The sequence below is a fragment of the Pteropus vampyrus genome, unplaced genomic scaffold, assembly GCF_000151845.1.
Source record: "Pteropus vampyrus isolate Shadow unplaced genomic scaffold, Pvam_2.0 Scaffold36, whole genome shotgun sequence".
NCBI classification, from domain to species: domain Eukaryota; kingdom Metazoa; phylum Chordata; class Mammalia; order Chiroptera; family Pteropodidae; genus Pteropus; species Pteropus vampyrus.
The window spans coordinates 7082171-7098473 of NW_011888817.1; the positions used below are offsets into that span (position 1 = coordinate 7082171).

At 45.6% G+C, this 16303-nt stretch overlaps 1 protein-coding gene across 5 annotated transcripts in view; it reads right to left on the reverse strand.

The window, feature by feature from the left end:
• Window positions 1-5473: 5473 nt before the first annotated feature.
• MECR (mitochondrial trans-2-enoyl-CoA reductase) overlaps window positions 5474-16303 on the reverse strand; it is a 29000-nt gene continuing 18170 nt past the window's right edge. For 4 of the 5 annotated variants that reach the window (XM_011357779.2, XM_011357781.2, XM_023529244.1 and 1 more), the window contains 7 exons: window positions 14849-14992; window positions 12105-12207; window positions 10795-10897; window positions 9713-9786; window positions 7446-7506; window positions 7215-7287; window positions 5474-5864 (listed from right to left, as the gene is read on the reverse strand). In XM_011357779.2, coding sequence (XP_011356081.1) covers window positions 5707-5864; window positions 7215-7287; window positions 7446-7506; window positions 9713-9786; window positions 10795-10897; window positions 12105-12207; window positions 14849-14992 — 716 coding nt within the window. In that variant the 3' untranslated portion in view covers window positions 5474-5706. Of the gene's footprint in view, window positions 5865-7214; window positions 7288-7445; window positions 7507-8115; window positions 8213-9712; window positions 9787-10794; window positions 10898-12104; window positions 12208-14848; window positions 14993-16303 lie in introns of all 5 variants that reach the window. The other variant, XM_011357780.2, reaches the window with a different exon arrangement.

The window sequence follows — 16303 nt, forward strand, 5'->3', positions numbered from 1 at the left end:
CCCAGCACATTGCAAAAGAGCCCAATAATAACATTATGTTAAATATAGGACACTGCTTCAGTAGAAGTAGTGTGGAAAGTAGAGAAGGCTGGAGTTTGGGAGCGAGATTAAGCTTGACACTGACTAAATTACTTGACCATTTAAACCTACTTTCTAATTTGTAAAATTAGAATAATTTATGCCACCTCAATGGACTACCAGGATAACTAAATGGGTAGTGTATGTTGAAGAGCTTGGAACAGTATCTGGAAAGTGGTAGGAGCTCAAATATCGGTTCCGTTCTCACTAACCCAATTTACATAGAACCACAAGTTTTCTTTGCTTTTTTATTTTTAAAATTATATTTCGAAAGGGTAGTTCATTAACTTATTAATGATAACATTAATACACAGTGACGTCTTCCCATTTCTCCCCTGGCTGCCTAGTTTCCCTCAGAGGCAATCAATGTAGTCAGTTTCTTAAATGTCCTTTCATAGGTATTTTATACACATAAAGGAAATGGTAGTGTACTATACATACAGTTCTGCACTTAGTATATTTTTAAAATCACTCTATGAGTACAAAAGGAGCTTCCTCAGGACTTTTTATGGCTTTTAATATACTATTTTATAAACGACAATTTAATGAGTACAATGGTTAAGGATGCCGAAGTAAATTTAAACCTTTTGTTATGACTGCTGTAATGAGTAACTTTGTAAATATATATATGTAGAATCTATTCCTAGAAGATAGTTGGGTCAAATGGTGTGAGCAAATGGAGTTTTGACAGATATTGCTCAGTTCTCCATAGGTACCTATGTCTCCATTTCTTTATCAAGACGGTGTTATCAAACTTTATGATCTTTGTCAACCTGATCGCTGAAAAGTGGTATCTTGGGTAGTGTAAATTGAAATTATCTTGAATTGAGTGAGCCTTACTTCATATGTTTAAGAAATACTTATATTTTACTTTCTGTTCCTGTCTATATCTCTTGCCCATTTTTCTTATTGATTCAGAGCTCACAATATAAAAGGGAAATCAGTTCTTTGTCAAATGAGTTGCAAATATTTTTTCCCAGTTTGTTGACTTTTGATTTTGCCTGGTGTTCCTTGCCATGCAAAAACATTAGATATTTATGAGATTGAATTTGTATATCCTTTATTTTTCTTTGATTCTGGATTTTGTGCTGTAGTTTGAAAGTCCTTCGCCACTGAGTTTTTTTTTTTTCCAAGAAAAAACACCTACCATGGTTTATTCTGTTACTTTCAGGGCTTATATTCGTATTGCGATCTTTGATCCATTTGGAATTTAGTGAAGTGTGAAGAACATAATATTCTTAAGAACTAGCACTAACCTTGGTTGTCATATAATCTGCTCAGCCTATTGTACAGATAGGAAAGAGCCCCACAGAGGAGAAATGCCTGTTTCCAAAACCTGCTCTGCTCGCAATCCCTAACTCTGGGAGTGGCACCTCCAACCAGCAAGGTGATGAAGTTGAACCTTCTACCACCACATTCACTTTGCCCTTTGATTTTTCTTTTTAAATATTCATGGACCTATTCACTTTTCTCCACTCCCACTTAATAATAAGCTAGTTCAGGGTTCGCCATATTGTTCACACATTAGGGCTTTTAAGCATGCTGCTCCCTGACTGGAATATGGCTGGCTCCTTTTTATTCAGGCCTCAGACCTTCCTTGTCTACCTTATCTCAAGTAGGTTCCTGGAATTGTATCACTATAACATTGTATTTTTTTCTTTCACAGCAGTTATCATATGCCATAATTACTTTATTCACTTCTTCACTGTCTTTCTCCACCACTAGAATGTAAATTCTCTGGTATCGGGGGCCATATTTTTTTTATCTCCAGTTATATCCCTAGCACTTACGACACTGCTTTTCAAATAATGAGTGTTCAAAATATTTACTGACTGAATAAATTATCTGGACTACTTCAGTGGCCTCCTGATCTCCCCACCCCCACCCCCCGCCCCCCTTTCTTTTCATGCCTCTCCATGAGACATAGACTCAGGGAAACCTGAATTCTTCTGATTGACATTTAATTATCATTGAACAAAATCAAGGAGTCCTGAGAAAAGAGGAAGCTCAAGGCCAACTGCGGTGGGGGGGGGGGCGGTGCAAAAGAATTGGGACTGGTATGGTGACCAGACAGGGTCAGGGGACCTGGCATCTAGTGCCACCTTTGCTGCCTGCTGTGATCTTGAGCAACTCACCTCAACTGACCTTGAGCAGATGAAGTGGTGATATTAAAATCTTAGCGATATAGGGAAATTGTAAAAATCAAATGAAGATGCAAGAACGTTTTTTTTCTGGGCCTCAGTCTTTCCCTTAAGAAAGCTGGCATAATTATCTCATCTCCCAAGGTATAGTCATCAATATTACAGAAGTGGCTGTAGGTGGTGTAGGGTGGACGCTTCCCAGAAGACATCAGGGAGAGCTAGAGTCACTTAACCTCAGGTCTTCAGGTGTGCCCAAGCTTAGTTTAGGAGGTAATGCCTGTTTGTCTTTTTTAGGTTTCCTGTAGCCAAAGGTTCCTCCTCCTTTAGCCATAAAAAGGACATTGTTTACTTAGTGGGCCAGAAGACTTGTCCCAACCCCACGAAAAGATTATTCAGCCTGAAATTTAAAAACAAAACAATCTCCTGTACTTGTAAAGTATGATCCATTTTAATTCATATTCTCTTTTGATGTTGTTTGCTCAGTCTCCTTTCCTCCATGGCTTCTTAAATGTTGGTAATTCCTACATTGATTTTCAACATTTAAGGAGAATTTACTTATCTGAAATTCAGAAGCCCAAGAATTTCTGATTTTATCTCTTTCTTTAGTACTTCCCTTCTCCAAATTGACTCCCAACCTACTGCCAGAGGGATTTTTCCAAAGCACAGTTTCGATCTGGCTCAGAAATCTTTTGTTCCTACTGTCAATAGGATAAAGTCCACATTCCTTAAGTGGGAATCACAAACTGCCACAATTCACTTTTTCAGTTTCACGTTGATTGACTTGATTTCAGTATAAATTATAGGATATGTTATCAGTTATGATTAGGTTCAGAGAAAGCCTAAACATTAGGGGGTTAAATATCATAGAAGCTTATTTTTTTAAGTAAAGCTTATTTCTCAAGCCCCAACCGAGGTGGGCAGTCAAGGCTTTTGGGTGTCAGGGATCCATTCTTAACACAGTCGAAGATGGCTATGCAAATTCCAGGAACCATGTCTGTATCCCAGCTAGAAGGACGGTGGATGGGGAAGAAAAAATACAAAATAGATGCCAGCTATATTTTAAAGAGGTTTCTAAGAAACCATACCTACCACTTCTGCTTACCTCACAAGGGATGTCTGCTGCAAGGGGGGCAGGGAAAACAGTGTTTATTCCAGCTTACCATGTGCCCATCTAAAAGTCATTAGTTTTCATTCTAGGAAGAAAATGGATATTTGGGGAAAATGAGAAGATTCAAACATAAATGTACTGCCTCTATAACTTTGCTTTAATCTTTAATGCTTGTCTCCCTTCCCTGAGAAAACAATTATCCCTTTAAGCTCAGCTCCAATGTCACTTCCAGGCCTCTAGAGATACTGTTCTTAGGACATTCTGCAGGGTCCTCCACAAGGTCTCTAACCATGGGGTCATGAACCTTCCTCCTTCCCATGTGCCTCCTGGAAGTCTGTAACAAGGGCCTGCCTGCTCTTTCTCCATGGCTGCACACTCATCACTCCCACTGAGCCCAACACTGTGGACTATCCCCCAAAAGCCTAATCTTATCTTTCACTCCAGTGGCTTTTGGGCAGCCACCCACTTCCTCAAGCTTTCACTTGCCCACATTGGCCATCTGTACAAATCCTCTGTCTTACCAACCTTGAGAATAGAGGACAGGGGAATGGGAGGGACTTGGGTGAGCTGGGGCTGATCCTGTGCCCAGGTGTACAAGGTGGCAAATCTTATCCAGAGGGCACCTGCAGACCTTCCCCAGCTCCAGGCTGAAGCCAAGTCCTTTCTCCAGAGGACACACAAGATGCTCCCAAAGGCAAGAGGATCAATCACGCTGGGAGCCTGTGTACATGCTGGTGTGCAAGTAAATCTGCGTGTACTCTGGCCTTCTGAGCCAGTATTTCCACATCACTCCACTGCTTAAAATCTGAGCGCCTCCCCAGGTCTCAAACGTAAGTCTTGACTTTGTGACGCTTTGCTCTGACCGCTGCCTACCGTTTCCACCTCAGTCCTCACATTTCCCCCATCTCTTAGGCAGCAGCTACACTTGCCTGTTGGCAGTTCCCCAACTGCCAAGCTCTCTCGGGTCTCCAAACTCTCACATGTGCTGTTGGCTTTGCTTGGTATACCTTCTCCTGCTAGGCCTTCAAGATATGCTGTGACCACGCTTCCTCAGAGAAGCCTTCCTTAAACTCTCAGGTAAAGCTGCACTGTCCCCTCAACCCTGTGAACCCCTCTGTATCTGTCATTAGTATACTGTAAAGGTCTATCCCCTGCACTAGGCTAAGGAGCTAGGGGGCCAGCCTACATCTCTCCTGGGCATCCTTAGTCTCAAGCATGCATGAGGCACGTAATAAGTATTCCCTGAATGAGACTCTTGGGCTAATGGACAGAAGGTCAGGTGATAAAGGAGACATCCCAAAGTCTCTAGTTCTCTGCTTTGAGTGAGTGGATCATGAGGCAAACACCCAAAAGTCACATACTGTTAAACTCTTCTCTTTGAATTAAACTATTTTAAAGGGTGCACTTCTAAGCTTCATCTCAGGAAGCTTCATCTAAGGCACCCTGACCCCAGGCCTAGGTCAAGACCTTAGTTACATTCTCATGACACCTCACACGTGTCTTCTTTAGCACACTGATCACTATCGTGGGATTATTGGTTTAATGCAGGGTCCCTCATCAGTGGCACTACAGCATTTTGGGCTGGATAATTCTGTGGAGGGAGGCTGCTCTGTACACTGTAAGATGTTTTAGCAGCATCACTGACCTCTACCCACTAGATGCCAGTAGCACCCTCTCCAATATGCAGCCAAAAATGTCTCCAGACATTATGAAATGTCCCCCGGGGGTAAAATGACCTCAGGTTTAGAACCACCGGTGTAACATGTCTCCTCAGTGAGAATGGATGTTCCATGGGGTGGTCCCGTCTCCTGAGACCACATTTCCTTGGTTTCTCAGCATGGCACTCACTCCCACGCAGGTGGATCCTCTTCCTGCCTCAGACTGCGCTGGGCACCACTTGAGAATGAGTCAAACCTTCCTTTTTCAGAAGATTCTCCTCTGTGAGCTTGGGCAGCTTGAGGGCAGAAATCGTGTCTCACTGGCTTTTGTACCTGCCAGGCCCACCCCCGCTTTGCCTTCAGGGTATCAGGAAATGATTACTAGGGACGAATGGAGGACAGGCAAGAAGGGGGACTTCTTAGTCCTGGGAGATGACAGGTGTGCAGTGATAGTCCTTTTCGACAGAGATGACTTCTACTGGTTTTTGTCTGTTGTGTTTAAGAAGTTTAGACTTTATTAGATATCCCGAGGCTGACCCTGGGGAAAGCCTTGGTTGGCTTCACAGCTCTTCTAGTGAGAACAGACATTGAGGAGAGGAGCAGCCTGGGGAATGTCAAGGGCCTTGACTGAGGAGCCAAAACGTGTCCTGCTGACCCGTCCCGCCCCCACCCCCTTCTGCCCCCTGCCCCGCACTTTGCTCTGGCTCCTCTGGGATTATTATCACATGATGAAAATCTGCTTTGACGATGTGAAGGGATGCATTGCGGTTTCCAAGGCATGGTTGTAGTCCTGCAGTGGGACCTCGGAGCAGGTGGGGGCTGTGAGCTTGCCTTGGTGAACGAGGTGGCACAGTGTAAGGATCAGCTCCTTAAAATGGTCTGTGGGAGGTCAGAGGAAGTTAGACAGGGGAGCAGCAGAGCTTGGCAGAATGGCACCTGTGTCAGCCCCACTGGCAGGAGCTGGTGCTGAGCTCCAGGAAAGCCTTGAGAGCCCAGGGCTTGGCCACAGATAGGGCGGCTGTGGAGGTAGCCTGGTCTCCATCTGTGTTCAGGACAGCGAGGCCAGGGTGGGGACAGAGGAACATGGGGAGTGGCCCTAGGAGCTGACAGGCAGGCAGAATAGTGGCTACAATGGCTCAGACCCACAGAACCTGATTGGGGTGCAACCTGGAGTCCTGAATGGTGGGAGGGGCAGGATTACTTCGAGGTAGGGAAGCCAGAAGAGGCACAGGAAGGGAGGTGGGTGTGCCTGGCACACCAGTTGATGTGGAACAGATGAACTTTGCTCAGGGAAAGGACCTCTCCCTGAGGGCTCAAGGCTGGTGCTCTTAGAACCCCACAAGTTGAGATCACCAATATCCCCTTCCGCTAAGGACCCTATATGGTACAGGAAGATGAGAAGTGAAGGCATCGGCTGGGAAATATTTTTTCATAGACATCAATTCATTCAACATTCAAATCTAATTATATCCCCCTGCTTAAAACACTTCAATGGTTCTTGCCTTTATGATAGAGTCTGAACTCCTTAAAAAGGTCATAACCAATCTGTCTGGCTTCCCACTCTGATGGGCTTTGGCATGTGCTATTTTTTCTGCCTGAAACACCCCATTCACGCCACCCTTTTCCTCTTCTTCACTTTGATAACTCCATGTTATTCTTCAGTCTTAGCTTGGTGGGGGTCACTCCCTGGGGAGCCAGTCCTCCAGGAGAGGAAGAACAGTGTACTGGCTCAGGTTCTGGGGTCAGAGAGACTGGCTGTTCACGTTATGGCTGCACCATTCCCTAGGTGGGGTGACTCTGGGCCAGCTACTTAACCACTATGAACCTCAGTTTCCTCTTTTGTCATTAGGGCTAACAATAGTTTAAACTATTATCACATTTAACTGAGGGAGGGGGTGTTAGGTAACTTGCTCAGGTTCCACAGCTAGGTTAGGCAGAACCTCTAACCAGAAATGGTAGAAGCAGGATTTGAACACAGGCAAGCTGGCTCCAGTTTGTTCTCTTTACTCGGGGCGGGGTCTGCGTTGTTCAATGCTGTGCCCACAAGGACTAGCCCACTTTAGTCCAATAAGTATTTGCAGACTGGCTAGAGTTAGAGGCTGTTTTCTTTTACCCTGTTGTGGGGATGGGGGTCCGATCACCTCTCCAGGGCACAGAGTGGCTGGTCACTTCTGCAGTAGGCACTGGCCTTTTGTATGACCCTTGGCAACGGGGCCATCATCCACTCACCTGTACCGTGGTCATTCTTCCACTGGGATAGCCAAAAGCCCCGAAGTTTGACATCTTTAAAAATGAACAGGCTCTGTGGACACAGGAAGGACATACTGGGGCTCTGAGGGCAAGAACTTCAGGTACCACTTAAGGTACACATTCTTCCCCCCAGTGACAGGGGCACTGCCTGCACTGAGACAACTGTGGTGTCTGAGACCATCTCCAGGCCTGCCTTCCCCACCAGCTTACCACAGAAGCGATGACGGGCTGCTTGGCCATGCCCCCGTAGGTCACCATGGTTCCTCCGGGCCTGAAGAATCAGAGAGGTCAGGGTGGGTGCAGGCAGATTCGGAGCCCTTCTGGAACCTGCCACGGTGGTTCTATTGCAACCCTGGAGCCTAAACTTGCTTTCAGAATCCCTGGGAAGGGTCCAAAAATATGGATTCCAAGGCCTGGCCCCAGATTTAATGAACCAGGAGGGAAGGATCTATATTCAAAACAACCCTTCGTCCAGACGACCTACATGTTTGGGCAGGATTGGGACCCATTGATTTCACCACCCAGTCAGGCTTTGATGAGGGGTTGCAACAAAGCCTGCTCTACTGAGAAAAGCTCAAGACCCGAGTTCAGTCGGCTCTACTCCACTCACAGGTATGCAACTATGGGCATGGCATTGACATAGGGCCAGATCGCCTGTCTTCCTCACATGCTCGTGCGAAGGATCAATGAGATGAAACAGCTATAGGCTAAGGAATGGTGTGGCTGGTCTAGAGGATGATGGCAATTGTCCTTTTGCTGCAGCAGGGGCCTTGCCAGGACCTGCTGCCTGAAACCCACAGCCACCCCAGCAGTCAAACGGGAGAGAGGATCATATAATTTTTAAAAGCTAACAAGCTAGGACTTCACATGCTTGACTTACCCTTTGTTCCCGTCCCTACTACCTGGCTCTTTCTGGAGTTTGCTGATCAGGGATGAGTGAGGCTCACTTTGGGATAACACAAGGGAGACTTTGTAAACTACAAAAATGGAAGAAGTGCAAGGCAGGTAACTTTTTGTCCCTGAGGCTTTAGTCTTAAGTTCCCTTCAACTGCTACTTGTTCTAGAAAGTAGCACCTGGGGGTATGGAGCTCTTCTTTCCTGTATCCCCACTGTGTTTTGTCTAGTCAGAATTGATAACTTTTACTGGGCATTTTACTATGTGCCAGGCACAGGCCCGAGCATTGCACGTGCATTGGCTTAGTGAAGCCTCCGAGTAACCCCCAGGGGGCATTTTATTACCCTTATTTTGCAGATAAGAAAACTGAAGCCTGTTCCTCATTTGTATAGTGATTAGTGCGTCTCCTCAGTGTCCCTCAGACTAAACAGCTGAGCTAGAAAGGGTTTATATCTCCCCATTTTACAGGTGAAGAGACTGAGGCCTGGTTAGTTTTTCATGTATTGCCTAACTTTTCATAGGTCCGCAGCTAGGAAGTAGCAGAGCTGGGACCGGAACCCAGCCTTTTGGACTCCAATGCCTATGCTGTAACCTCTGGGATAGGTTTCCTCCTCCAGGTGACATGGGATTGCAATCTGCCCTGGAGGTTACCCGGAGTAGGACTGGAGAGGTTTGTTCACAATACCTCAGGGTCAAGTCTGGCTCTGCTGCTTCCTAAACCTTGGGCAGGTAGGTAATCACCCTCCTGGGCCGTGTACAAACAGGGATGGAACAGTGGCCCTCGCCTAGGTGGTTATGGGAGGGGTACGTCAAGCACTCTGCACAAAGTCCTGTGCACGGTAACGCTCAGTGAGTGTTATCACAGCTCTTTTAGCACATGACCCATCTTCCCACTACCCTGTGAGTTCTAGAGGGTTCCCTCAGTGTCTCAGCCAATTCTGAATCCAGTAGCTAGTAAGTGCTAGCAAATATGTGTCAACAAATGCTGTTTAGGAGATTCCTGCTTTAGCTGGGAAGTGTCCTTTTGGCTGTTCTTCAGCTTGAGAAGTTTATAATAAAAGAAAAAAAAAATGAAAGACATGTACTGTTAACACTGTCAGCAGAGCTTCTCCCCCTTGGTAGTGGGATGATAGGTAATTTTTGTGCTTAATTTTTCCTTTGTACTTTAATATTCTTTCAAAACGTTTTGTATTAAACACAATGTTACCTCTAAAATTAGAATCTATTTTTAAAAGCTAATAAAAAATTTAAAAGCTAATAAGCTAGGACTTAGTGACTTTTTAAGATGCCTCCAGGTTATGAATGTTTACCACTCCCCTATTACAGAGAGCCTCGCAGTCTACTTCCGGGGTCCCTTGGAAAAACAAAGCTGGATGGGCCTCTTGGTCACCAATAAAAAAGGTGGTTGAGAAAGGAAGTATCCAGATAACTAGGACATGACTGTGGTCCCAGTTTCCTACTTGGGGTCATGCTGACTTGGCCTTGGCTCGCCTTGGCCATTGGGACTGGTCACTTCATGGTCCCCCCACCTAAAGGCCTGGAGAGCGCTGGCGAACTGGACTTGCAGGGCCAGGTGACTTACGCCAAGTGCCGCAGCAGCTCGGTGGAGCTTTTCCCACCGACGCAGTTGAGAGCAAGCCGGGGCCGGGGCACGTCCTGGAAAACAAGGAAACTGCAGTGAGGGAGTTCCACATGGGCCCTGAAGCTGCTACAAACAGCACCTCCCTGCCCCAAGTGCTGTGTCAGAAGGAGGGAGTAGAGAAAAAAGATGTTCATGCCTTCGAATTCTCTTTTTTCTCTGCCTGGGAAGGGCCTTTTCTTTACCAACCCAATCCCGCTATCTGGTTAGGAATTTCGTCCAAAAGTCACCTCCTCTGGGAAAGAACAGACAAAGGGCACCTACAGTCTGTTTGGAAGGACTTCATTTCCCTGACTGCATCTCTTTTCAGCACTTAGAATTCAGTTTATATTAGATGTGCTGATCTACTGCTTCGTAAATGTTCTCAAGAGGTGTGGCTCTCAAGTGAGTGTGTGTTTGGTCCCTCCAGAGTTCAGTGTGAAGGGGCTGAGATGTGGTTTGGTCACTTACTAGGTGTGCTAGAGGTTCTGGTCACTTAGAGGTTATGGAAGGTTAAGAGGCTATGAGTTTGGAGAGACCTGGGGCTAGCCCTGACTCTACCGCTTACAACGGTGTGGTCTCGGTCAACTCCTTTATCTTCTCTGAGTCTCGGTTTCCTCATCTATGAAACAGATAGCACCTACTTTGCAGAGCTTTTGTGGAGATATAAGATATAAGGTCTGTGCCTAGGAAATATTACTTCTTTCTTTCTCTTCCCTCTTTGTGCCTCAGTTTCCTCAGGCCCTCTCCCAGCTCTGAGATTCAATTCGCGTCTGCTATGTGGGCTAATGTGGCTCACCACAGATATTCAAAACTGTCAGTCATACAGGGTTTTCTAACCCATCTTCTCTCCTGCCTCCCTTACAGCATCTGGGCACTTGATGCGTGCTGTCCCCTGGCTGAGGGATGGGCTTTATTCTTTCATGAAGAGACAAAGGGAGGATGTGAAGAGGAACAAAGCCAGTCTCCAGCTTTTCTAGTTCAAGGCAACTGTCTTCAGGGAGGTGAGCACGGAATGGAGGTGCAACGTCCCTCATTCTAGGTACCTTAAAGAAGTTTTTCAGCTCAAGTTTTCTTAGCTCTTCTTCTGTGATTACATACTCAGCCCCTAGATTCTTCAGTCTGTCAGTCAGCCTATGGATGTCAGGTCTGGAAACCAAACACAATTTTTGGTCATATCTGCTCACTTTCTCCACCAAAGATTCCTTGGACTCTGCCACAGATGTGAGGTGAATTTCTCTTTGTGGGAAGCTAGGATCGGGTTTAAGCCAAGCCTTAAGCTGGGGCTGGCCACCCAGTTTAATCGTACTCCAGCATTTCTTGGCCTTGGTTTTCTCGCTGGCATGAGAAAGCTAGACTGGGTGATTTCTTTCTTTAAAAAAAAAAAAAAAAAAAATTATTTTTTGGTGATGTTGGCTAATGAAATCCCGTAAGTTTCAGGTGTATATTTTAACAGTAAGGCATATATATATTGCATTGTGTTAGGCTGAGTGATTTCTATAGCTCTTGCCAGCTCAAGGATGCTAGAAACTATCTGTGCCCAGGGAGAAGTCATTTCACTTCCTGATTTTTTCTACTGAAACGACAAACTCCACATCCTTTCCATCCTCTCTCTTAGCAAGAGGCTCTTCAGAGTGTTGTGCAAACACACTCTATCTAGGAGTGGCTTGAGGCCTCTTTGGCCAAGGCAAACAATAATTTTGTTAGCACAACTGAGGGGATAGAGAACTGAAGCGAGTATCAATTCTCCTGCTAAGACTGGACTTTCATGACAGACATGGCCATACTCGTGGACAGTGAGGTTCAAGGAAACTGGATGATATGAGGAAAAGAGAACAAGTCAGGAAACAGTCTGTTACTGACTTACTATGTCTCCCTGAGCAAATTGCTTCCTTTCTCTGAAACTTCAGTTTCCTCATCTGTGAAACAAAGTTGACAAACCTGCCCCGTCTCCTTTAATCTGTATTTAGTGTACTTCAAAGTACCACACAAAATGCAAGGGAAAAGGGCCCTCCATTAGACAGTTCACAGAAAGAGTAACACAGTTTACAACATTCCCAAATATGAACTGTGGTTTTGAAAACATGGGGTTATCACAAGTCAAGAGTTTCAAAAACTCCTAATGTTCAGTAATGGCCATCTCCACTTCCTTTCTGCCCTCCTCCTGCATTTCAAAGATCCACAAATCCTATAGCCAAAAGCCACCTGGACTTCATTTCTTGTGGCTGACTCATCCGTGCGCAAGCTGCATCCTGCCCAGAGAGGCTAGCTTATGCAAGGGCGCCATCTGGTGGAGAAGCAGGTTGTGAGGTGGAAAGGCCCAACTCCAGATTTGAGATTCCGCCTCCCCACGCACCTGTCTCGGACCACATTGATGGTCCTCAGGCCCAGGGCTGCGGCGATCTGGATGACTGCTTGCCCTACTCCACTGTTGGATGCATTCTGGATGACAGAATCCCCTGTGGAGCCAGGAAGAGACCAAAGTCAAGCCCTGGAGACCTGTAATAAGTAAAGGGCTTCCAGCCTGAGATCCTATTATATAAGGCAAGAGATGGAATGCTCAGGCTCAAAGGGGACCCAGGATCTGGCTGTTGAGCCTTCTCAGACTTGGAGTGTTGCACACTCTTCTCCCAATGACTCCAAACTTCCACAACACCTATGGTGCCTCCTAAGACTCAGCATCTCAGTCTACACTGGATGTAATTTTAGACCCTGCTGTGTAAATGATTACATATCCTTTATCATCCTCCTCCAATTTTTATGTCCTAAAGTCTCTGCTTAGGTTATTTTTTTGGTTTGCAATGCTTTTCCCTCTCTCTCTCCCTTTGTTTGAAATTCTATATATCCTTTGAAGCACAGCTCAAATGTGGCTCCCTTCATGAAGCCTTCCCAGATTCTTCCCCCTGTGCTCCCACAGCACTCTGCAGGCATCTTTATTAATATACATGGTCTGCTTTTTCTTATACTTGGTTGTATATAGGTCCATTTGTATGAAGAGCTTGAAGCTTCTTGAGGGGAAGGCCATGCCTTATTTCCTCTCCGTACTGCTTAATAAAAGTGACATGCCTTGAATTGGGATTGGAGCCATATTGGAGAAATTGGCAGCCCCTGAAATAGGGTCCTATAGAAGGTTTGTGGTCTGAGCCAAGAGCTAGCTTTGGAATTAGTCAATGGGGAGGCAGCGTGGCATGTTGGGAAAAACGCAGGCTCTGGAATGAGATGGACTTCAGTGTGGGTCCCAGCTTCACCACTGACTGTAATTGAATGAGATGGGGCAAGTCATGATCTTTTTGAACCGCAGTTTCCTCTCCATAAAATAGGAGTCTTATGAGCACCAATCAGGATGCTCCTGATTAGAGTCAGTGCCGTCATGTCCAAGAAGGTACTCTTGTTACCTCTGAAATGCTGTATGGGTTTTAAAAGGCAGCAGGATCTGGTGCTAGAAATGGAGGACTTCCTGGAAGAAGGACGCCCATTCTTCTTAGCTGGGGTCAGCATACAGGTTGTCACTCATTAGTGGGTTATGAAACGAATGCAGTATTTTATTTTTTTAGTAAAAATTGAGGAAAATAGAATACAAAAGAGAGTGCATCACAAATAGTAAGGGTAAATATTGTTCAATGAAACTTTGGTTTGTCTATGTACTGAATATCAATGTGTGTAAAGTATAATTCTCACAGTGGGTAGAGACCATAAGTTTAACACTACTCTAGTCCAGGTCACGCCAGCCCCAAGGCAGAAAAGTGGAGAGATGCACTGTGGGCATCTGAGGTGGGGTGGTGTCAGAATGCTCTTGTGCTCACCACAGCAGTGGCCCAAATCAGGGGTGGCCTAAAGGGATGAGACACAGATGACCAAAATGTCTGCTGCACTAGGACTCGAGGAAAATCCCTGGTCACACTGCTGGCTTTTCCACTGAAGTTTGCTAGGACTGCTCTGCTATCGCTGTGAGAACCTGCATTTCTCTTTGCAGGAAGCTGGGACTGGACTTCAGCCAGCCTTGGGCAGCAGCAGCCACCAAAGTTTATCAAATTCCAACATCTCTCAGCCTCGGTTTCCTTAGCATGACAAAGCTAGACTGGGTGACTTTCATGGCCCTACCGGCTTGCACATATGCCCACAATGGGGCATGAGAGTCAGTGGGTAACCTCCCATCATTTGGAGGTCAGTTCTGAGGTGGGTTCTGGGAGGGTTGTTAGAGCCCCCGCCCGCCCCCCCAGGACTGAGTCCCAGTCACACGCAGTGGGAACCCGCCTTTACTGCCTTCTCTTTCCCGGTCTTGCTCTCCCGATTCCCTCACTCCTACTTCCTGGGATCACCTCCTCAGTCTCAGGCTCTGCTTTCAAGGAACCCCAAATAAACACCTGGCTTTGTCATTTCCTGGCTAAGAGATCTCATGCAAATAATTTACCCCCTCTGGACCTTGGTTTCCTTATTTATAAAAAGGAGGAATAATGAAAGCATTTACTGCACTGTATGCCAGGCCCTGTGCTGTTACATTGCAGTGTTTCAGCTAACCTTCAAACTCTTTATTCTCCATTTTACGGATAAAAAACCTAATGATTTGAGAGGTCAGCTCACACAGCTAGTGAAAGGTGAAGCCTGGGGCTTGAGCTCGTGAGCAATGCTACCAACTTCACGGCACTGCTCTGACGATTTAATGCATTCAGTGGGGTAATGTGTGTAAAGGCACTTATGTAAACTGGAAAGTGCTGTAGAAATGCTGAGTGGAATTACTAACACTAAGTTCAGCATTTTATTGAAAACACAGGGACTATGTCTATCTTGTCTGGCTTTGTATCCCCAGTGCTTAGCACAGCACGATACGTTTTTGCTGAATGACAGAATTCCATCCCAAGCTCTAGGAATGTGGTCCTTCAGCAGTTTTCCAGAGTGTATTCCTCATGAGGTTTCAGCATGTTTTCTAGGAACCAAGCTAACATCTTTCTAAGCAAAAGTAACAACAACATACTCATCCCGCTTAGGGGGCCCGTCTTCCTCTCCATTAGGTTCCTAAGGGACCAGGACCTCAGGACCAGAATTTGGGTCACACCCCAGTCAGGAGATCCTGGCCCGCTCCTCTCACCTGCAGCTTCTTACCTGGCTGCAGCTGCTCAAAGTCCATCAACATCCTGTAGGCTGTGCAGGGATTGACACTCAGGGTGGCAGCAGTTTGAAGAGGGATGTCACTCGGAACTCTGATCAGTGCTTCCTCGCTGAACACAGCCTCGGTCCGCCAGGTTCCTGAGTCAGGATGAGTCTAGGGCAGTGAGGAAGGACCCTCCCCTCCGCACTCAACCCCAGTCCACCCTCCTCAGTAAATGGGCATCTAGGACAGCAGACTTCAAATAATTCTTAGAGAAAAAGAAAATCTTGAAGTCTTTTTGAATGCCTTTGAGTCTTCATGCTAATTAAGTAAGGTAGATTTTGTCACTGGCACATTTGTTACTGTTAAATTTAGCTAACGTCACCCAGCAGGTGGCTAAGGATCTCAAACTACTGGACTCTGAGAGTGAGAGTAACATGACCACCAGGGCAGGGGAGGCTGAGAAAGCCCCCATTTTCCTACTCAGTTCTCCTTCTTCTCACCTAGGGCAGGTTGACTTGGGGTGAGATTATGGAAAAAAGCATGAAAGTAGAAGTTGCAGGCCTAGGTTTGGACCTGTTAATTTGAGCAAATCCCTAAGTCACTGAGTTTTGGTCACCCTACTATGTGAATGACATTGGCAGGAAGAGCCTAACTGGCCTTTGAGAACTGCTGTACAAATTAAATAAAATCAAGGAAATGAAAAAATCCTGTAAACTGGAAAGAAATGGTCATTAACTCCCAGCACACATTCCAGTTCTAGACAAAAGAATTGTAAAATGTCAGTACTGAGAAAGCCCTTAAGAGTATTGAGTTTAACCTCTTCATTCAACGGGGCGGGAAACTGGGGAAGTGACTTGACGAAAGTTACCTGGCTAATCGGGGCTGCCTCCCTTCCGTCTACAGATACCTATCCCATACCTACTGTGAGCCAGGCACCTGAACAACACAGACGATTACTTACTTTCAGGGAGCTTTCATTCTAATGGAGTAGAATGAATAAAAACAAACAAGCAAACAATAATTATAAATTATAAAAAGATATAGAAACAGTGGAGAGAATTACTTTAGATGGGAATCAGAGACACCTTCTCTGAGGAGGTAACAAGTTAAGAGTTAAAGATTAGAGATGATAGCCACTCAAAGAACATTCTAGGCAGAGAAGAAAGCATATTCAGAGACTCTGAGGCAGGACAGATGTAAGAATGGAACTGGAAGAATACACACTGGAGGGCAGAGGCTGATGGGAAGAGTGATTTGAGATGGGTTGATATGTCATAGGCTAGATGAGTGTTATATAGAATTTCATGATCTTGACCTATAGAAACCATGAGTTATGTTGTAACTCGGTACATAAATACACACACACACACACACACACACACACACACACACACACACACACACACACACTTTATCTATCTCTATCTATCTATCTATCTATCTATCTATCTATCTATCTATCTATC